We start from the raw sequence: 23721 nt of genomic DNA, 5'->3' as shown, positions 1-23721 counted from the left end.
TGACTCACAGGTGAAGTGTTGCCTCACCTGAAAGAACTGTCTGGGGCCTGGGATGGTGGTGAGGGAAGAAGTGTGGGGGCAGGCGTAGCAGGGATGAGTGCCCGGAGGGAGGTCAGTGGGGAGGGATGGGGGGCAATGAATGGACAAGGGAGTTGCGTAGGGAGCGATCCCTGCGGAAAGCCGAGAGTGGTGGGGAGGGGAAGATGTGGCTGGTGGTGGGATCACGTAGGAGGTGGCAGAAGTTACGGAGGATTATACGTTGGATCTGTAGGTTGGTAGGGTGATGAGTGAGGACCAGGGGGACTCTATCCCTGGTGGGCTGGCGGGGGGATGGGGTGAGAGCAGAAGTGCGTGAAATACGGGAGACACGATGGAGGGCAGAGTTGATAGTGGACGAAGGGAAGCCCCTTTCTTTAAAAAAGGAAGACATCTCCTTTGTCCTAGAATGAAAGGCCTCATCCTGAGAGCAGATGCAGCGGAGAAATTGAGAGAAAGCGATAGCACTTTTGCTGGAGACAGGGCGGGAGGAGGAATAGTCTAGGTAGCTGTGAGAGTCTGTAGGTTTGTAGTAGACATCAGTGGATAGGCTGTCTCCAGAGATAGAAGCAGAAAGATCCAGAAAGGGGAGGGAGGTGTCAGAAATAGACCAGGTGAATTTGAGTACTCCAAGTGTGGCCTTTATAGAGCTGCATCATTACATTGTGTCTCTTAAACTCTATCCCTCGACTTATGAAAGCTAACACCCCATAAGCTTTCTTAACTACCCTATCTACCTGTGAAGCAACTTTCAGGGATCTGTGGACATGTACCCCCAGATCCCTCTGCTCCTCCACACTACCAAGTATCCTGCCATTTACTTTGTACTCTGCCTTGGAGTTTGTCCTTCCAAAGTGTACCAACTCACACTTCTCCGGGTTGAACTCCATCTGCCATTTCTCAGCCCACTTCTGCATCTTATCAATGTCTGTCTGCAATCTTCGACAATCCTCTACACTATCCACAACACCACCAACCTTTGTGTCGTCTGCAAACTTGCCAACCCACCCTTCTACTCCCACACCCAGGTCGTCAATAAAAATCACGAAAAGTAGGGGTCCCAGAACAGATCCTTCTGGGACACCACTAGTCACAACCCTCCAATCTGAATGTACTCCCTCCACCACAACCCTCTGCCTTCTTCAGGCAAGCCAGTTCTGAATCCACCTGGCCAAACTTCCTTGGATCCCATGCCTTCTGACTTTCTGAATAAGCCCACCGTGTGGAACCTTGTCAAATGCCTTACTAAAATCCATGTAGATCACAACCACTGCACTACCCTCATCTATATGCCTGGTCACCTCCTCAAAGAACTCTAACAGACTTGTTAGACACGATCTGCCCTTCACAAAGCCATGCTGAGTATCCCTGATCAGACTGTGATTCTCTAAATGCCCATAGATCCTATATCTAACAGCCAACAACTTTCCAACCACAGACGTAAGGCTCACTGGTCTATAATTACCTGGACTATCCCTACTATCTTTTTTGAACAAGGGGACAACATTCGCCTCCCTCCAATCCTCCAATACCATTCCCATGGACAATGAGGACATAAAGATCCTAGCCAGAGGTTCAGCAATCTCTTCCCTCGCCTCATGGAGCAGCCTGGGGAATATTCCGTCAGGCTCCGGGGACTTATCCGTCCTAATGTATTTTAACAACTCCAACACCTCCTCTCCCTTAATATCAACATGCTCCAGAACATCAACCTCACTCATATTGTCCTCACCATCATCAGGTTCCCTCTCAGTGGTGAATACTGAAGAGAAGTATTCATTGAGGACCTCGCTCACTTCCACAGCCTCCAGGCACATCTTCCCACCTTTATCTCTAATCGATCCTACCTTCACTCCTGTCATCCTTTTGTTCTTCACATAATTGAAGAATACCTTGGAGTTTTCCTTTACCCTACTCATCAAGGCCTTCTCATGCCCCCTTCTTGCTCTTCTCAGCCCCTTCTTAAGCTCCTTTCTTGCTACCCTATATTCCTCAATAGACCCATCTGATCCTTGCTTCCTAAACCTCATGTATGCTGCCTTCTTCCACCTGACTAGATTTTCCACTTCACTTGTCACCCATGGTTCCTTCACCCTACCATTCTTTATCTTCCTCACCGGGATAAATTTATCCCTAACATCCTGCAAAAGATCCTTAAACATCGATCACATGTCCATAGTACATTTCCCTACAAAAACATCATCCCAAGTTCTAGCCTTAGAGCCTCATAATTTGCCCTTCCCCAATTAAAAATTTTCCTGTCCTCTCTGATTCTATCCTTTTCCATGATGATGCTAAAGGTCAGGGAGCGGTGATCACTGTCCCCCAGATGCTCACCCACTGACAGATCTGTGACCTGACCTGGTTCATTACCTAATACCAGATCTAGTATGGCATTCCCCCTAGTCAGCCTGTCAACATACTGTGACAGGAATTCATCCTGGACACACTTAACAAACTCTGCCCCATCTAAACCCTTGGAACTAAACAAATGCCAATCAATAGTAAGGAAGTTAAAGTCACCCATCATAACAACCCTGCCTCCCAATCTGCTCCTTGGTATCTCTGCTGCTACCAGGGGACCTATAGAATACCCCCAGTAGAGTAACTGCTCCCTTCCTGTTCCTGACTTCCACCCATACTGACTCAAAAGAGGATCCTGCTACATTACCCACCCTTTCTGCAGCTGTAATAGTATCCCTGACCAGTAATACCACCACTCCTCCCCTTCACCCCCCTCCAACCATTTTAAAGCACTGAAATCCAGGAATATTGAGAATCCATTCCTGCCTTGGTGCCAGCCGTCTCCGTAATGGCCACTACATCATAATTCCATATATGTATCCAAGCTCTCAGTTCATCACCTTTGTTCCTGATGCTTCTTGCATTGAAATACACACACTTTAGCCCTTCTACCTTACTACCTTTACACCCTTTATTCTGCTGCTCTTTCCTCAAAGCCTCTCCATATGTTAGATCTGGCTTTACTCCATGCACTTCTCTCACTGCTCTATTGCTCTGGATCCAATCCTCCTTACAAATTAATTTAAATCCTCCCAAACCATGCTAGCAAACCTACCAGCAAGGATATTGCCCCCCCTCGAGTTCAGGTGCAACCCATCCAATCTGTACAGGTCCCACCTTCCCCAGAAGAGATCCCAATGGTGCAAAAATCTAAAACCCTGCACCCTGCACCAACTCCTCAGCCACGCATTCAACTGCCATCTCCTGCAATTCTTACCATCACTATCACGTAGTACTGGCAGCAATCCTGAGAACACCAGCCTTGAGGTCCTGTTCTTCAGCCTTCTGCCTAGTTCCCGAAACTCACACTTCAGGACCTCATCCCTTTTCCTGCCTATGTCGTTGGTACCAACATGTATCACGACTTCTGATTGCTTTCCCTCTCGTACCAGGATGTTGTGCACCCAGTCAGAGACATCCCGGACCCTGGCACCCGGGAGGCAACAAACCACGTGGGTGTCCTTCTCACGTCCACAAAATCTCCTGTCTAATCCCCTGACTATAGAGTCTCCAATGACGACAGCTCTCCTCTTCTCCGTCCCATCCTTCTGCAGAACAGGGTCAGACTCAATGCCGGAGGCCCTGCCACCATGGCTCACACCTGGTCGGTCGTCTTCACCAACAGCATCCAGGATGGTAAACTTATTATTCAGGTGAATGGCTACAGGGGTGCTCTGCACTACCTGTCTACTCTCCTTCGCTTTCCCCCCTCGGACTGTCACCCAACGACCTGCTTCCGGCAGCCTAGGTGTGACTACCTCCCTGTAGCTCTCATCTATGACTGCCTCATTCTCCCTTATGAGTCGAAAAAAACTTAACCTCCGACATCCTCCTATACTTTTTGAAAACACCCTAAAATTATGTCCCCTGGTATTAACCATTTCGGCCCTGGGATAACATCTCTGGCTGCAGGCTCAATCTATCCCTCCAATCACCTTGTATACCTCTTTCAAACCACCTTTGATCCCCTTTCGCTCCAAAGAGAAAAGCCCAAGCTCACCGAAACCAACTTTCATAAGACGGTGTTCTCTAATCATGGAAGTATCCCGGTAACTCTCCTGCTCACCCCCCCCCTAGGGTTTGCACGTGTAAACTCACAGTAACATTTCAGCAATCGCGCTCATTGCTGCCGTAAAACAAAATATTCACGACCTACAAGAGTGATGATAAACCCAACTGTGATTTTCATTTACATGAGGTCACAAAAAATGTTAGTATTTACAGGGGTCATTAGGAGAAGGTCAGAGGGGGAAGGTCAGTATTTTTAGGGGTTAGAGGGAGAGGGTAGTATTTATAGGGCTCTTGGGGATAGGGTCAACGCTTACAGAGGTTTTGGGTACAGGGTCCGTATTTACAGGGGTCAAGGGAAGAAAGTCAGTATTTACAGGGGTCATTAGGAGAAGATCAGAGGGGGAAGGTCAGTATTTTCAGGGGTTAGAGGGAGAAGGTAGTATTTATAGGGCTCATGGGGAGAGGGTCAATGCTTACAGGGGTCATGGGTACAGGATCAGTATTTACAGGGGTCAAGGGAAGAAAGTCAGTATTTTCAAGGGTCAAGGGGGAGGGTCAGTATTTTCAGGGGTCAAGGAAAGAGGGTCAGTATTTAAAAGGGTCAGGGCAAGAGAGTCTGTGTTTACAGGGGTCACGGGGAGAGATTTAGTATTTACAAGGGTCAAAGGAAGAGAGCCAGTAGGTACAAGGGTCATGGGGAGAGGATCAGTATTTACAGAAGTCACGCGAGAGGGTCAGTATTTACCGGGGTCATGGGAGAGGGGTAGTAGGTACAAGAGTTAGTATTTTCAGGGGTCTGAGGGAGAGAGTCAGTATTTATAAGGGCCAGGGGTGAGGATCAGTACTTAAGGGGTCAGAGGGAGAAGGTCAGTATTTACAGGGGTCAGAGGGAGAGGGTCACTAGGTACAAGGGTCATGGAGAGAGGGTCAGTATTTACAGGACACATGGGGAAAACGTCAGCATTTACAGGTGTCAAAGCATTTTGTCAGTTGTTACAGGAACTGATAGATTCAGTGGACAGAATGGTCTCCCATTATGGCAGTCTGATTTACTTATATTATGCTTCTATATTATCATGTATTGCAATGTATTGCTGCCACTATGTTAACTTGATTCATGCCGGTGATAGTAAACCTGATTCTGATTCTGATTCAATATATTTAATTCCACATTTATCCTGGTGACCCCCAGCGTATCATTGCCCCAAACAGAACCCCTGTTGACTTCATTCCAATCCCATGCTCTTCAACACCAGCAGCACGTCAGTGAATATCTGAGGCATCTGAGTGCTGAACGACTGCCCATCAGTTAAACTCTGACACCCTGCTCTTCCTCAACACCCACTGTAACCAAACTGTAAACAGCCAACATTTCAAGCTGAGGTGCTTCGTTTGGTCTTAACGCCGACTGTTTATTCCTCTCCATAGATGCTGCCTGACCTGCTGAGTTTAGTTCCTGCAGCATTTCGTGTGTGCTGCTCGAGATTTCCAGCGCCTGCTAAATCTCGTGTTCACAATTACAGGTTGTTGCCATCCTGCCGATGACAACAAAGGACAGGTTCTGTTGGCCAGGCTGGTGCTTTAGGACAAGAGCACAGCAAGAAGAGGGGCACATGATGCCTTGGGCTGTCTGTCCTCAGGGAGCATAGCAGGCAAGCCGACTGTAACACCTCTCCCGCTAGAAACCCTCCCGGAGCCCACTACAACCTGTGGTGAACTACATATACCTGTCTGGACACGCCCCCTGCTGACTGCTCCTGTGGCTCCTCCTACAGACCCCGGTATAAAGGCGATTGGGGCCTGAGCCCTGCCCTCAGTCTCCAGGATGTAGCATGGTGGTCAACCACTGCTTGCTCTTTCTTCCAGTCAATAAAAGCCGATATCTCGCGTCCCGTCTCAGAGAGTTATTGATGGTGCATCACAACCACAGCCCTGCAAGGGTTAACAGGGCTGAGTATGAAACCATCACTGACCCAGAGCGCTATGGTTATCAGCAGTTGTCAGAGTGGACGGCCAGAGACTTTGTCCCAGGGCGGTAATGACTAATATGATGAGATATGACTTTAAGAATTTGGGAGGAAAGTATCAGGGGGATGTCAGGGGTAAGATTTTAACACACAGAGTGGTGAGGGGTCGAGGCAGATACATTAGGGAGACACAAGAAACTCTCAGCTATATAGATGATAGAAAAACAGAGGGCTATATAGAAAGTAAGTGCAAGATTGATTTTAAAGTGTCTTAAAGTGTCTGCACAACACTTTGTGGGCCAAAGGGTGTGTACTGTGATGTACTGTTCTAGGTTCTATATTCCAACATAGAACAGTACAGCACAGGAACAGGCCTTTTGGCCCATCATCTCTATGCTAACCACAAACTCCCCATCTATGCACCTGTCCTACAGCCACTTAAACGCCTCCACCAAAGATTCAAAAATTAGCTTTACTTGTCACATGTAAATCAAACATCAAAACATCGAAACAGACAATCACATGTGTCGTTTGCAGCAAGTTGCAGGATTGTGCTGAGGACAGCCCACAAGTGTCACCAAGCTTCCTACGCCAACACAGCACGCCCACAATTTACTAACCCTAGCCCGTACGTCTTCGGACTGTGGGAGGAAACCACAGCACCCGGAGGAGACCCACGCAGTCACAGGGAGAACGTACAAACACAGGAATTAAACACAGATTGCTGATCGTCGGCACTGTAAAACGTGGCACCGCCAACCTGGCAGCACACTCCATCCAGCCACCACTCTCTGTCTAAAGAACTTGTCCCGCACAACTCTTTGGAACTTCCCTCCTCACCTTAAACCATTGACGTGAATTTAGTTTGAATTATATTTTGGAATCAGTGGGAAGAGATCTACACCCATAGTCTGAACTTTTTCATTCTCATCCCTGGGGCATGCTGGTGGCTTGGAACGGTGTGATCAGCAGTCCTGGACAGACTGGGGCGGGCTGTGTGTTGACAGGAGTCTCACATGCCTCTTATTGATTTATTTATTTTGAGATACAGCGTGGAGTAGACCATTCAGCCCTTCGAGCTGCATCACTCAGCAATCCTCCACAACCACCCCCCCTCCACCCCAGTTTAACCCTAACTGAATCACGGGACAATTTACAATGACCAATCAACTACCAACTGGTACGTCCTCAGACTGAGGAAGCAAACTGGAGATACATATATCAAGTGATATATAGAGAGGGGAGAAAGAAAGAGAGAGGAGAGAGAGAGAGAGAGAGAGAGAGAGAGGAGACAGAGAGAGAGGAGTGGAAGAGATAGAGATACACACAGATACAGAGAGAGGAGAGACAGAGAGAGAGATACACAGAGACAGATACAGAGAGGAGGGGGAGAGAGAGAGAGAGAGAGAGAAAGAGATACACAGAGACAGATACAGAGAGGAGAGAGGGGGGAGAAGAGAGAGAGAGAGAGAGAGAGAGAGAGAGAGAGAGAGAGAGAGAGATTCAGAGAGAGGAGAGACAGAGAGAGAGATACACAGAGACAGATACAGAGAGGAGAGAGGGGAGAGAGAGAGAGAGAGAGAGAGAGAAAGAGATACACAGAGACAGATACAGAGAGGAGAGAGGGGGGGAGGAGAGAGAGAGAGAGAGAGAGAGAGAGAGAAGAGAGAGAGAGAGAGAGAGAGAGAGAGAGAGAGAGAGAGAGGCACGTAGCTGTTTCTTCAGCCTCTGAGCTTCACTCCCTCACTATCCCCAGACACAAATTAACCCACCGAACCCCACCTCCATCAGTAAGTGTGAACTGCATGTCCAGTAAGGGGGCCATCCAGCATTTAAGAGAGGCTCCGGCATTGAGTCAAGCCTCTCGGGGAGGGGCTGCTGAGGCTTCGCTCCGGGATGGAGCCTGGAAACTTCATCCTGAGCAGCCAAACTTGGAAAGTCATTCAGTGTTCTCTGCCAGGAAAACTCGGCTAAAGTCTTCCATATGTTGGTCAGAGCTTTCTGCTGCAGATTCTCTCTCTCTGTCGGCTTTCTCCCTCCCTCTCACAAACCGCTCTCTGCCCTCTCCCTGTTTGTCACCCTGATTGTACTTCACCATTTCTTCATATGCCTCCTTCCTTCTGTCATGCCAACCCCTTTCCTTCCCTCCCTCCTTCCCTCACCCCTTCTCCTCTCCCTCCTTCCCCCCACTCCCTCATGCCAACCCCCTCCTTCCCTCACCCCTTCTCCTCTCCCTCCTTCCCTCACACCAACACCCCCGTCTTCCCTCCCCATTCTCACCCCACACGCTTCCCTCTCACCTTCCTTCTCTCTCCCCTCTCCCTTATCGCTCCTTTTCTCCGCCCCTTTCATCCCACACCCAACCCAGATGCTTCTCCCACCCATCCCCTCCCTCCCCGTCCCAGTACCTGTGAGATATCTCTCCAACTCCACCTGCGGGACATGATCTCTCACTCTCTCTCTCGCTCTCTTTCTCTCTCTCTCTCTCTCTCTCTCTCTCTCTCGTTGTCTCTGTGCCTTGATCTACAAGCCCAGGGTCAGGGAGCAGAAGTTTCTCCCCCAGATGCTCTCTGGCTGCCTTGAGGCTTCGGATCGCGGAGCCACAGACCGATCATGTTCAGCAGGGCACAGAGACTGCATGGAGCATACTGCCCTGTGTCCATCCCAGGCTCCCTCGATCAGCGGCAGTCCCTTGTTCCTCTCCCATTTTCTTCCCTGGCTGGGTTAATTCCGAGACTGCTCCGACACCCCTCGGTCCCAGCACCCTCCCTCCTCCCGTCCCAACACCCAGCAAAGTCTCGGGTCAGGCGCGTATCAGCTGACTGCTTCTAATGCCATTACAGAACCACCTCGCAAACACATCCCATCAGGGACAGGAAATGAAAAATCCTTAACCCTTTCACCACACACTCAAACTCTAAGGGAAGTTGGGATGGGTACTCAGACGGGAGGGGTGTGGAGGACTCTGGTCCGGATGCAGGTCGATGGCACAAGGTAGATAGACACGGACTAGATGCACCGAATGGCCTGTTTCTGTGCTGCAGTGCGCGATGACACCACGCCTGAAGCACACGTCTGGCACTCCTCGCACTCCCAGGGACAGGAGGCAGGGTTGGCCGGGAGCCCTGACCTACTGGAACTGAGCAAGACCCCAGGAGGGAGGCACTGGAGAGGAGGAATGTGAGAGTCAGTGAGGGAGGGAGTTCCCACATAACAGTGGGCATATCCTGGCTGGTGAAACTCCTTAATGATGGATGCTGTCATCCGGAGTCGCTGCCTCTTGTAGACGTTGCTGATGTGGTGGTGAGGGCTGTGCCCGGGTTGAGTCTGCGGCCCAGCTTTGGGTCACCATGGTGAGTCCCTCCCACAGCATGAGGGATTGGGAAGGGGGGCTTGATTTTTGAGGTTAGTAGAAGTGATTCCTCGGTTTGGGGAGATGGAGGGGGTGTCCAATAGGTTGAAGGAGTGAGGGTGTGACATGGTTGAGTGATAGAGAGAGGAGCTATTCAATGGATTGAGGGAGGAGGGAGGAAGGAGTTGCCCCACAGTTTGAGGGAGGGGGATAGAGAGACGTACAAGTGAGGAAGGGGAGTCCTACAGTCTGAGGGAATGAGGTTTTCACAGTTGAGAGAATGTGGGGGGAAGGGAGGCAGGTGGGAGGGGAAGAGTGGGGAGAGTTAGAGGAAGAGAGGGAGTCCCACAATCTGAGGGAGTGAGCAGGGTCCCACGGTTGAGGAAAGGAGAGTGCATCTAAAATTTTGAGGGAGGGAGAGAAGGAGCAGGGTCCCACAGTCTGGGAGAGAGAGGGGTTTCCCACAGCTGAGGAGGGAGAGGTATCAAATTTTGAAGGAGGGAGGGAGGGAAGGTGAGATGGAGGGGATCTCATAGTTGAGGGAGGAGCAGAGGAAAAGAGGGAGGGAGGGAGGAAGAGAGGGAAAGACAGAGGGAGGAAGGAGGAGAGAAGAAGTCAGAGGGTGGGAGGGAGGGAGGGAGGAGGAGAAGAGGGGAAGGAGGGGGAGTCTCACAGTCTGAGGGAGTGAGGAGCATCCCATCGTTAAGGGAGGAAGGGAGGGAGATAAAGGATGTTTGATTGGGTGATCTACATGCTGCAGGAGGTTGAACAGCCCAGGAAACCAAATCAAAGCCAGTGAGCTCCACTGATACACAGCAAGATCCCAGTCCCATGTCCCAGCAATCATTACCGGGGCAACGGTGGCCTGGACTTTGAGTAAGATACCCCACTCTGCCCTGGGTTGTGGGTTGCAGTCCATTCCAGTAAACAAACAGGACTTGAATTCCCCTTCCATCGGAGCATCTGGCCCGATGTTGTGCCCCTAGTGAACAACTTCTTCCACCACACCAGCTGTGGAGGACACGTCAGCCTGTGACCCAAAGCTGGGCCGCAGACTCGCCGCGGTGAACCAAAGCTGGGCCGCAGACTCGCCGCGGTGAACCAAAGCTGGGCCGCAGACTCGCCGCGGTGACCCAAAGCAGGGCCGCAGGCTCGGCGCGGTGACCCAAAGCTGGGCCGCAGACACACCACGGTGACCCAAAGCTGGGCCGCAGACTCAGCGGGATGACCCAAAGCAGGGCCGCAGACTCGCCGCGGTGACCTAAAGCTGGGCCTCAGACTCAGCGCGGTGACCCAAAGCAGGGCCGCAGACTCACCGCGGTGACCCAAAGCTGGGCCGCAGACTCGGCGCGGTGACCCAAAGCTGGGCCTCAGACTCAGCGCGGTGACCCAAAGCAGGGCCGCAGACTCACCGCGGTGACCCAAAGCTGGGCCGCAGACTCACCGTGGTGACCCAAAGCAGGGCCGCAGACTCGCCGCGGTGACCCAAAGCAGGGCCGCAGACTCGCCGCGGTGACCTAAAGCTGGGCCGCAGACTCGCCGCGGTGACCCAAAGCAGGGCCGCAGACTCAGCACGGTGACCCAAAGCAGGGCCGCAGACTCAGCACGGTGACCCAAAGCTGGGCCGCAGACTCACCGCGGTGACCCAAAGCTGGGCCGCAGACTCACCGCGGTGACCCAAAGCAGGGCCGCAGACTCAGCGCGGTGACCCAAAGCTGGGCCTCAGACTCAGCGCGGTGACCCAAAGCAGGGCCGCAGACTCACCGCGGTGACCCAAAGCTGGGCCGCAGACTCAGCGCGGTGACCCAAAGCAGGGCCGCAGACTCACCGCGGTGACCCAAAGCAGGGCCGCAGACTCACCGCGGTGACCCAAAGCTGGGCCGCAGACTCACCGCGGTGACCCAAAGCAGGGCCGCAGACTCACCGCGGTGACACAAAGCTGGGCCGCAGACTCACCGCGGTGACCCAAAGCTGGGCCGCAGACTCAGCGCGGTGACCCAAAGCTGGGCCGCAGACTCACCGCGGTGACCCAAAGCTGGGCCGTAGACTCACCGCGGTGACCCAAAGCTGGGCCGTAGACTCACCGCGGTGACCCAAAGCTGGGCTGTAGACTCAACCCGGGCACAGCTGTCACCACCACATCAGCAACATCTACAAGAGGCAGCGACTCAGGATGGCAGCATCCATCATTAAGGAGTTTCACCAGCCAGGATATGCACACTGTCATGACTACCATCAGGGAGGAGGTACAGGAGCCTCAAGACCCACTCTCAGCAGCTTCTTCTTGATCTGCCATCAGGCTTCTGTCTGGTCCATGAGCCACAGACGTTACCCCATTACTCCTCTTTTGCATTATGCATTCACTTTGTGATTTATAGTAATTCTTATGTTTTGCACCATACTGCTACAAAACAACAAATTTCATGACATTTTGTCAGTGATAACAAACCTGACGCTCATTCTAACAAAAGGGTTTCAGTGACTGTCTGTAACCTGTTACGGACAACACACACACACACACACACACACACACACACACACACACACACACGCACACGCACACTTCACCGTCAGGATGACACTGGTAGGGTGGGTGGGGGTGAGGAAGGAGAATTAATAAAGATCTTTAAAGCTTAGCTTCATTTGTCACAATTGGTGTTGTTCTGTAGGCAAGCTATGTTGGCGCCGGAAGCTCACGAGCTGCCCCCACCCAGCAAGCACGTCATCCGGCTCTGTTGATTGCTGAAACGAACGATGTGCACTGTATGTTTCGACGTACATGTTATAAATAAATCTGAATCTGTACATCGAATGGGCAGTTAAATGCACCGTTTGCATCAATGACCAACACAGTCCGACGGTGAGCTGAGGGCAGCCCGCGAGGGTTGCCATGCCAACAGCACGCCCACAACTTACTAACATGTATGTCTTTGGAATGTGGGAGGAGACCGAAGCACGTGGAGGAAACCCACACAGTCACAGAGAGAACATGCAAACTCCTCACAGACAGCAGCAGGAATTGAACCAGACAGCTGGCGCCGTAAAGCATTATGCTAACACGTGACCGATTAACCTGCTAACCCGTACATCTTTGGACTGTGGGAGGAAACCAGAGCACCGGAAGGAAACCCACACTGTCATGGGGGGAACGTACAGGCTCCTTGATAACAACTGGATTCGAACCCCGATTGGTGATCGCTGGCGCTATAAAGGAAAGCGCTAGCCACTCTGCTACCGTGCTGCCCGCGGAGGAGGAAGAGGAGATTTGAATGGAGTGTACTCACTGTGCTGCCTACATGGTTGAGTGGGACCGTGGCACTGGATGGCTGGAAAGAAAGAGTACATTGGTTTGAGGCCAATATTCCCACGAGACATTTACCGCGAACAGCCAGAACACTAGAAACGGAGTTGCAACATGACTGGACAAGGGGAGAACCCTGGGCTGAAGGAGGTACTTCATCAGAGATGGTGAGCGTTTGCTAGGATGGGAAACAGCTTCTCCCCCCAGGCCACGAGACCTCTGAAACCCCTGCCTCCACCCAGGTCTCACTACCAGTACCATTACACTGTTTCCTTTTAAACTTGTGTCATAGATGCACCTTATTATTTGTTAATTTGCTAGTGGAACTGTTACCTTATGTGTGAGTTATAAGTACTATGTTGTGCATCTTGGTCCAGAGGAATGCTGTTTTGTTTGGCAGTATACAGTGGAATGACAATAAACTGAACTTGACCTTGGACTCAGGGAGCCTAGTGACCAATGCTAGTCCCTCATCCAACCGGGATCTAACTCCGTACATGGAAGGTCATCATTGCAGGGGGCACAGAGGTTTCTACTGTGTACGTTATTTACCTAGTGATTCAGCACAGTAACAGGCCCTCCTGGGCCACCAAGCCCACACTGTCCAATTACGCCCATGTAAATAATTAACTTACTAACCCGTACATCATTGGAATTGGGAGGAATATGGAGCACCTAGAGGAAACGAGGGTGGCCACAGGGAGAACATGCAAACTCTTTACAGACGGCTTAATGTCCAAAATAAACTTATTATCAAAGTATGTCACCATGCACACTCCTGAGACTCATTTTCTTGCCGGCATTCACAGCAGAACAAAGCAATACTATAGAATCAATGAAAAGCTATAGTGGTAATTGAACACAGGTTGAATACTGCAGTTGTGGATCCAGCTTGTACCAAGCTAACTTTCTATCCAAGTTCCACTCCTTGTATTTCGTGACCTTCTGTGTGGGAGCTCATTAAATGACACAGATCACAGAGTGATCTAGCATGGACACAGACCATCTGGCCAGCTTGTCCCACACCAACTGGTGACCACAAATCTGTGCCAGTCACCACTCTCACAGCTAAACTCCATCAAAGCTCCACAAAATGTCCAATCAACGTAACCAGACCTGCCCTCCCCTTTAACACTGCCTGCCCAAACTGACCTCTCCTTTCCCAGTGGTGATTCACTTCTATTCCTGGAAATCGTTCATTATCATTCCTGAATATTAGACCATAAGACCATAAGACATAAGAGCAGAATTAGGCCATTCAGCCCATTGAGTCTGCTCCACCATTATATTATGGCTGATCCCAGATCTCTCTCAACTCCATACACCTGCCTTCTCGCCATATCCTTTGATGCCCTGACTGATCAGGAAACGATCAACTTCTGCCTTAAATATACCCACGGACTTGGCCTCCACCGCAGTCTGTGGCAGAGAATTCCATAAACTTACTACTCCCTGGCTAAAAAAATCCTCCCTCTGTTCTAAAAGGTCACTTCTCAATTTTGAGGCTGTGGTCTTTAGTTCTGGATAGTCCCACCATTTGGAAACATCCTCTCCACATCCACCCTGTCTAGTTCTTGCAACATTCAGTAGGTTTCAATGAAATACCTGCCCCCCCCCCACCGCATTCTTCTGAATTCTAGTGAGTACAGGCCCAAAGCTGCCAAATGCTCCTCATATGTTAACCTCTTCGTTCCCAGAATCATCCTTGTTAACCTCCTCTGGACTCTCTCCAATGACAACATATCCTTTCTGAGATTTGGGGCTGAAAACTGTTGACAATACTCCCACACACACAAAATGCTGGAGGAAATCAGCAGGCCAGGCAGCATCTTTGGAAAAAAAGTACAGTCAACGTTTCGGGCCGAAACCCTTCAGCAGGACTGGAGAAGAAAAGCTGAGAAGTAAATTTGAAAGGTGGAGGGGGGGGGAAGAGAAACATCAGGTGATAGGTGAAACTTGGAGGGGGAGGGATGAAGCAAAAAGCTAAGAAGTTGATTGGTGAAAGAGACAGAGCAATTGAAGAAGAAAAAAAGGAGGTGGGGAAGGAGAACCAGAGGTAAGTGATGGGTGGGCAAGGAGATAACATGAGAGGGGGAGAAAGGGATGGGAAATGGTGAAGGGAGGGGGTAAGGCATTACTGGAACTTTGAGAAATCGGTGTTCATGTCATCAGGTTGGAGGCCACCCAAACAGAATACAGGATGTTGTTCCTCCAACCTAAATATGGCCTTATCCTGGAAATTGGAATGGGAAGTGGAACTAAAATTTTAATTTCAATTGTCTTTTAAAGACTCAACATTATCTCCCTGCTTTTATATTCTATTCCCCTTGAAATAAATGGAAATATTGCATTTGCCTTCTTCAACCAGTAAATTAACCGTCTGTGAGTCTTGCACGAGGACTCCTAAGTCTCTTTGCACCTCTGATGTTTGAACTTTCTGCCAATTAAGATAATAGTCCACAATATTGTTCCTTTTACAAAAATACATCATCCTACATTTCCCAGCATTGTATTCCATTTGCCAATATTTTGCCCATTCTTCCAATTTGTCTAAGTCCTGCTGCAATCTCATTGCTTCCTCAACACTACCTACCCCTCCATCTATCTTTATATCATCCATAAACTTTGCCACAAAGCCATCAATTCCATTATCTAAATCACTGACAAATAATTTGAAAAGTAGCAGTTCCAATACTGAACCCTGAGGAACACCACTAGTCTCTGTCAACCAACTAGAAAAGGCCCCTTTTATTCCCACTTGCTGCCTCCTGCCTGTCAGCCATTCCGCTATCCATGATATCCACTGCCTCTCCTTTGTCCACCCTGCTTGTTACTTCCTTGAAGAACTTTACCAGATTTGTCGGGCAAGATTTCCCTTCACAGAAACCATGCTGACTTTAACTTATTTTATCATTAGTCTCCAAGTACCTCAAAACTTCATCCTTAATAATAAACTCCAACACTCCCCCCAACCCCTGAGGTTGATAATTGGTGGATAATTCCCTTTCTGTTGCCTTCCTCCCTTCTTAAAGAGTGGAGTGACATTTGCAATCTTCCAGTCCTCCAGGACCATGCCAGAGTCAAGTGATTCTTGAAAGATCACGACCAATGCATCCACTAGCTCTTCAGCAGCCTTTCTCAGGACTCTGGGGTGTAGCCCATTTGGTCCAAGTGACTTATCCACCTTAAGGCCTCTGAGTTTGCCTAGCACTTTTTCCTTTGTAATAACAATGGCGCTCACTCATGCTCCCTGATATTCATGGACCTCTGGCACACTGCTAGTGTCTTCCACAGTGAAGACAGATGCAAAGTACTCATTAAGTTTATCTGCTATTTTTTGTCCCCCATTACTACATCACCAGCATCATTTTCCAGGGGCATTATCTTCCAATTGCAAGATCAAGAAGAATCATGTAATAGTGGTCATCTATGCATGGGGCCTAGAGAGATAGGGGGAGATTTTAGATCTTGACCATTTGGTGGCTCTGGGACTGTAGTCGCTGGCATTTAGAAGAACTAAACTCTAATGAGTACATGCCCAGAGCCATCAAACCTACTGAATATTGAAATATTCTCCCCCACCCTTCTCTCCACTTTCTGCAGGATCTCTCTCTCTCTCCATGATTCTCTTGTCCATTAATCCCTTCCCACTGATCTCCCTCCTGGCACTTATCCCTGCAAGCTGAAGAAGTGCTTCGCCTACCCCTGCACCCCCTCCTTCACCTCCACTCAGAGTCCCAAACAGTGAGGCAACGACTCTATCAGGGTCATCTACTGTACCTAGTGCAGCCCCCTCTACATTTGTGAGACCTGGCGTAGATTGGTGGACCACTTTGTCAGGCACCTTTGCTTTGTCCACAACAAGCACGGTTTTCCGGTGGCCAGCCATTTTAATTCCAATCTTCATTCCCATTCTGGTATGTTGGTCTGTGGCTTCCTCTACTGCTACAAGGAGGCTGGAGGAGCAACATCTCATTTTCCATCTGGGTCGCCTCCAGCCTGATGAAGTGAATATTGATTTCTCTAACTTTTAGTAATTCTCCCCTCTCACTTCTTCTCTTCTCCTCACCTGCTCATCACCTGGCCCTGGTACCCCTTGTCCTTCCCTCTCTCCCATGGTCCTCTCTCTTCTCCTATCAGATTTCTTCTCATTCAAACCTTTAACAGGTCTCTAGTCTTATAACTTGTGATAGAAGCTGTTCCTCAGCCTGGCTGAAGGTGCTTTCAGGCTATGTAAGGTAGATCAATGCACAGAGAATGGAATACTTGATGTGGATCAGTTGTGGTGCAGTTGGTTAGGAGGAAGCTCAGACCTGGTGGGCAGAATGGTGCAAGAGGCCTGCTTTATTCTTGTTGTTGTGATTTGTTGTCGCTGCCTGTGTTGTTCTGCTGAACCTGTCAACCTGTTAACCATGCTCTACCAACCGTGCTACATTGACCATGCTATGTTGACCATGCTACCTTGACCATGCTATGTTGACCATGCTATCTTGATTATACTATATTGCCCATGTTATATTGACCACACTATATTGACCATGCTATATTAACCATGCTATATTGGCCATGCTATATTGACCATGCTATGTTGGCACCGCAATATGTGGCATCACTCTATGTTTCCAAGTACATGAGATAACTAAATCTGAATCCGAATCTGTTTCCAATAATTTCCCCACTCCTGGGGTTATCCTGCACGACCAGCTCCTCCTCAGTCAACACTCTCTGAGTAACAGAGCTGGGTCTTCGTGAGCAGTCAGTCTGCAAGGGAGGGCTGGAAAATGGTCAGAATTACCACCAGGAGTTCCCTCTGCCTCACTCATGGCCCTGGAGACATTTCACCGCTGAAAAGTAGTGGATACGAATCAGTCTATCATAAAGCCATCTGCAAAATTTGAGCGCATCTACAAGGAGCGCCATCGCATGAGAGCGGCAACCATCATCAAGGACCCCCACCACCCAGGCCATGCTCTCCTCTCACTCCTGCTATCAAAAAGGAGGTACAGAAGCTTCAGGACCACCCCACCAGGATCAGGAACTATCAACCATCAGGCTCTTGACCAGAGGGAGTAACTTCACTCACCTTCACTCAGCCCCAATGCTGAACTGATTCCACAACCTATGGATTCACTTTCAATGACTCTTCATCTCAGGTTCTTAATATTTATTGCCTTTATATTTATTATTATTGCTATTATTTATCTTATTTTCTTTCTTTTTAGTACTTGCACAGTTTGTTGTCTTTTACACATTAGCTGGAGGTCTTTCCTGTGGGGTGTGGTCTTTCATTGATTCTACTGTGTTTCTTGTACTTACCGTGAATGCCCACAAGAAGATGACATCTCAGGGTTTACATGGTAACATATATGTACTTTGATAATAAACTTACTTTGAACTTTTGAACTTCGAACTTTAACTGACACATTTTCTTGGCTTACCCCATCCAATACTCCTCCCTGCCACAATGTTCCTTTGTTTATAAAACTCCAATGCAAGTTATTCATTTGGAAGCAACTCCACATTGCCTAGCTCCACACTGTCTCAGGCTCAGACAGGCCGTGGTTTCATTCTCAATCTTTGTGCGTTTTAGAAAGCAACTTTGGGGTTTCCTTTGTTATATTTTGTCGTATTAAGAAAACAACACATTTTACAGTATGTTTCAATGTGCACAGAACATCACAGCACAGTACAGGCCCTTTGGCCCACAATGTTAAGCCAATCTTTTAACCTACTCCAAGATCAATCTAACCCTTCCCTCCCACTTATCACAAGTTGGGTCTTTATTCTTTGGAGCGTAGAAGGTTAAGGGGTGACTTGATAGAGGTAAAGGGGGATAGATAGAGTTGACGTGGATAGGCTTTTTCCATTGAGAGTAGGGGAGATTCAAACAAGAGGACATGAGTTGAGAGTTGGGGGCAAAAGTTCAGGAGTAACACGAGGAGGAATTTCTTTACTCAGAGAGTGGTAGCTGTGTGGAATGAGCTTCCGGTAGAAGTGGTAGAGGCAGGTTCGGTATTGTCATTTAAATTAAAATTGGATAGGTATATGGACAGGAAAGGGATGGAGGGTTATGGGCTGAGTGCAGGTCAGTGGGACTAGGTGAGAGTAAGCGTTCGGCACGGACTTGAAAGGCCAAGATGGCCTGTTTCCGTGCTGTAATTGTTATATGGTTACATGGTTATCCCTCCATTTTTCTATCATCCATGCCTATATAAGAGTCTCGTAAATGCCGTTATTGTATCTGGCTTCACCACTGTCTGTGAGGTAAAACCACCTCCGACTTCCCCTCTTATACTTTCCTCCAAAATGATACCTTCAATTAACCATAGAACACTACAGCACAGTACAGGCCCTTCAGCCCTCCATGTTGTGCTGACCCATATAATCCTTAAAAAAAAGTACTGAACCCACAATACCCCATAACCTTCCATTTTTCTTTCATCCATGTGCCTGTCCAAGAGGCTCTTAAATACCCCTAATGTTTTAGCCTCCACCACCATCCCTGGCAAGTCATTCCAGGCACTCACAACCCTCTGTGTAAAAAAATTACCCCTGATGTCTCCCCTAAACTTCCCTCCCTTACCACACACACACCTTTGTGATGAGGGAAGAAACCACTGAAATCCAGGCAGTCACAGGAATGACATGCAAACTCCACGCAGACAGCACCCAACGTCAGGATCCATCCGTGCTCTCTGGTGCTCTGAGCCAGTAGCACCACCTGCTGCGTCTTCATGGCTCCCATACCTTTTCTTTGCCTTCTTCTCTCTATGCTCTTCACCCTCCTACAGGGTGGGTCTAGACTGGCAGTTCCTCCTCACTTTTATTGAGAAATAAACCCTCGTAAAACCCCTTGTAATCCCCAAGCCCCACACCCTCTGATAACTCCATGGCATCTCATTGCGGTAAACCTCAACATGGAACATAGAACATATTACACAGAACACGGAGCATAGAACATCACAGAAACAGGCCCTTCGGCCCACAATTTTCTGCTGAACTAATTAAACTAGTACTTAAAACCTAACTAAATTAATCCTGTCTGCCTACCCAAATCCACCCCACTCCATTCTCTGCATACTCACGTGTCTCTCTAAGAGTCTCTTAAAAGACTCTATTACACCTGCCTTCACTGCCCCTGACAGCACAATCCAGGCACCCACCGTTTAAAAAACTTGCCCCTCACATCTCCTTGGAACCTACCTCTGCACATCTCAAATGCAGGCCCTCTGCTATTAGATATTTCCACTCTGTCTACTCTGGCGGCGTCTCTCATAAACCTACCCCTCTGCCTGCATGCTCCAGAGAAAACAACCAAGTTTTCCCAGCCACTTATAGCACATGCCCTCTGATCCAGGGAGCATCCTAGTGAATGTCTTCTGCACCCTCTCCAAAGCCTCCCATTGTTCCTGGTAATGGGGATGACCAGAACTGAATGCTATACTTCAGATATGGCCTTTTATAAAGCCGCAACTTAACTTCCCAATTCTCAAACTCAATTTGTACCAGGAGTATCTGTTTCCTTCCATAAAAACATAGAAACCTACAGCACATTACAGGCCCTTCGGCCCACAATGTTGTGCCAACCCTGTAACCTACTCTAGAAACTGCCCAGAATTTCCCTACTGCATAGCCCTCTATTTTTCTAAGCTCCGTGTTCCTATATAAGAGTATATTAAAAGACCCTATTGTATCCACCTCTACCAGTGTTGCTGACAGTGCATTCCACACACCCACACTCTCCTTTATATACAATTTGAGTAAATTTAACCAAACCGCGTCAGCTCCCTCCATAATGCCCTCCCTCTGCCTGCTTCATTCCTTCAACCTGCCCAGAAATGGATGGCTATATGCCATTGGGTAATATTTTCCAGACTGTATATTAAGAGTTCCCCACCCTCCCTTCACATCGATTTGGTTCCGGCTGGCATACAGTTATTTGAGATATCGCTGCCTTATTGTTTTTCTGAGCACCATCTTTGCTTTCTTGAACTTCACCTCCCCCACCCCCCCCCCCCCGATCAAGCCTCTCCCCCAAGCTCACAGGTACATTGAGCCACCTCTAGGGCCACAGGTGCGGCTCTGGGGTCTCCTCTGGCAACGGGCACCCTCGGTGGTGTTCGTAACTCAGAGGGTAGGAGGATTTGAGCTGCCGGTCTGGCTGTTATCCACCTGGACTCCGTCTGCACCCATGTCTGCCCTGCCTGGTTTCATCTTATCTCACCTGACCATCAGCACCTCACCCACTAACTTGATCTGCCCATCCCTTCGGCCTGGCACCGAATGTTAGCATGCACTTGGGTGAACTTGACTCTGCTTGGCTTGGATTTATTTTCTTGGCCCTAGCTAGTTTGCCTTCGATTATTAATCTACTGATGCCATAGAACAATTACAGCAAAGACAGAGGCCATTTGGCCTATTGTATCCATACTGACTCTTTCCCAGTCCAATTCAATTCTACCAACCAGCCCTTTCTCCAGGGCAGGCAGCTGTTCCTAACCCTGTACAAATCCAATTCCTTCTTCAAGGCCACAATGATACCTTCCTGCATCCTGAAGATTCACAACATCCAACATTACAGGACAGTACAGGCCCTTTAGACCAAGGTGTTCTGCTGATACTTTAACCTACTCCAAGACCAATCTAATCCTTCACTACTAAATGTCCTTCCCATTTTCCATCATCTAGTTAAGAGTCTCTTATATATCCCTAATGTATCTGCCTCTGCCATCGCCCCTGGCAGGGCATTCTACACACCCACAACTCTCTCACCCACCATATTAAAATTTGCCTCTGACAACCCCCCATACTTTCCTTCAATCACCTTAAAACTAGGCCCTCTCATATTAGCCATTCCCATCCTGGGAAAATGTCTAGCTGTCCACTTGATCTTTGCCTCTTATCATCTTGTACACCCCTGTCAAGTCACCTCTCATTCTCCTTCACTCCAAAGAGATAAGCCCAAGTTTACTCAACCTATCCTCAGAAAACATGTTCTCTAATCCAGGGAGCAGCTCTAAACTTTCCTCATCCTTCCTATAACGAGGCAGCCAGAACGAGACTCAATACTCCAAGTGTGGTCTAATCAGAGTTTTATAGAGCTGCAACATTACCCCATGGCTCTTGAAATCAAACCCCTAACTACTGAAGACCAACACACCATACGTCTTCTTAACCACCTTATCAACTTGCATGGCAACGTTGAGGGATCTGTGGATGTGAACCCCAAGGACCTCCTTGTAGAGTGGTGGACGATAGCCAACCAAAGAGGTAGATCCTGATTCTGGACACCTAGCACCATCACAGAGTTGAAGCTCAGCATTTTAGATCACATGTACATTGAGACATGCAGTGAAACGCATCACTTGTGTCAACAACTAACACAACATAATGACGTAGAGCTTGCAAGTGTCGCCATACATTCCAGTCCCAACATAGCACATCTATAGTACTCAGAAGATCAACACAAGCAACAACAAAACAACCTTTACCCTTGCCTTTCTCCATGACGTCACAAATTTCCCTCACCATGTATAACTCCAATTCCCTCTTTAAGGTCACAACGATACCTACCTCCACGTCATCTACAGGAGGTACGTTCCAGCTTCCAAACAAAAACTACATAAAATAATTTTCCTCATCTCACTCTTCATTCTCTTCATATATTATCTCTTCTTCTGGCCTAGAGAAGACTGTAGGCCTGTAGATGGAGTTAGGCTAGTCCTGAAAGGCTTAGACAGAGTGGACATGAAGAGGGAGTTTCCTATAGTGGGAGAGTCTAGGAGCAGAGGGCACAGCTGCAGAATAGAAACACATCTCTTTAGAACAGAGTTCAGAAAGAATTTATTTGGCCAGAGAGCAGTGAATTTGTGGAATTTATTGTGATGGATAGTTATTGAGGCCAAGTTGTTACAGCAGAGGTTGACAGGGTCTTGATCATTCAGGGTGTCAAAGGTTACGGGGAGAAGGCAGGAGAACGGGGTTCAGAGGGATAATAAATCAGCCATGATGAAATGGCAGAGCAGACTCAGTGAGCCAAATGACCTAATTCTGTTTCTATTTCTTATGGTTTTACAAGGCCATTCCTCACTCTTCTACGGTCCAAGGAATAAAGTATGGCCAATCTCTCCCTGTACTCAAAACTTCTAGTCCTTGTAAACGTTCACTTCACTCTTCCAAGTTTAACCTCATCATTTCTATAAAAGGGTGACTAAGACTGTTGACAGTACTCCAAATATGGCCCCACCAACAGATGGCAACATTCCTACTCCTATACTCTGACAGCTATGGTGGGCGTGGGAATTAATAACCAGGGATGAGAAAAATGAAGACTCTGAACCGGGGTCTGAGTCACAAGGTGCCTCCTGAGCCAGATCTCCCAGATGAGTAAGCAGAGCAGTCACTTCACAGTCACAAACAACACACTACGCCTTCATTCCCCAGGAGAGCCCAGTGATGCTTACAAGAATCAGTTTGGTTCACCATATGTTCGTGGTCTTTGGCTGCTGTAGCCCATCCACGTCAAGGTTTGACGTGCTGTGTTTGGAGATGCTTTTCTGCACACCACTGTCGCAACACATGGCTATTTGAGTCACTGTTACCTTCCTGTCAGCTTGACCCAGTCTGGCCACTCTCCTCCGATTTCTCTCATTAACAAGATGTTTTCACTCCCAGAAACACTAGATTTTTTTTTTCCCGTTTTTGCACCATTCTCTGTAAACGCTGGAGACTGCTGTGCGTAAACATCTCGGGAGATCAGCAGTTTCTGAGATACTCAAGCCTCTCAACTTCCAGCTATCCTCCCTCCTCTCCCCCCCACCTTTTTATTCTGGCATCTTCCCCCTTCCTTTTCAGTCCTGAAGAAGGTTCTCTTCCCGAAAAGTCGACTGTTAATTCTTTTCCATTGATGCTGCCTGGCCTGCAGAGTTCCTCCAGCATTTTGTGTCTGTGTGTTGTTTAGATGACCCTATCTGACACCAACAATCAAAGTCACACTTCTTCCCCTTCTGATGTTTGGTCTGAAAAACCAC

The 23721-nt window shown here is 48.6% G+C and overlaps 1 protein-coding gene across 17 annotated transcripts in view; it reads right to left on the bottom strand.

Moving 5' to 3' along the window:
* Window positions 1-23721, bottom strand: part of LOC132392916 (tensin-1-like) — a 389673-nt gene that overhangs the window by 218093 nt on the left and 147859 nt on the right. For 8 of the 17 annotated variants that reach the window (XM_059967484.1, XM_059967485.1, XM_059967491.1 and 5 more), the window contains one exon: window positions 12675-12716. The exons of 7 other annotated variants lie outside the window; for them this stretch is intronic. In XM_059967484.1, the coding sequence (XP_059823467.1) occupies window positions 12675-12716 (42 nt within the window). Of the gene's footprint in view, window positions 1-7820; window positions 8084-8446; window positions 8819-12674; window positions 12717-23721 lie in introns of those variants that run through there. 2 more of the 17 variants (XM_059967497.1, XM_059967494.1) reach the window with 2 other exon arrangements.

The sequence above is a fragment of the Hypanus sabinus genome, chromosome 4 (assembly GCF_030144855.1).
Source record: "Hypanus sabinus isolate sHypSab1 chromosome 4, sHypSab1.hap1, whole genome shotgun sequence".
In the NCBI taxonomy this organism is placed as follows: Eukaryota; Metazoa; Chordata; class Chondrichthyes; order Myliobatiformes; family Dasyatidae; genus Hypanus; species Hypanus sabinus.
The sequence above is the reverse complement of the archived record's forward strand: the minus strand, read 5'-3'. Positions and strand labels throughout refer to the sequence as shown.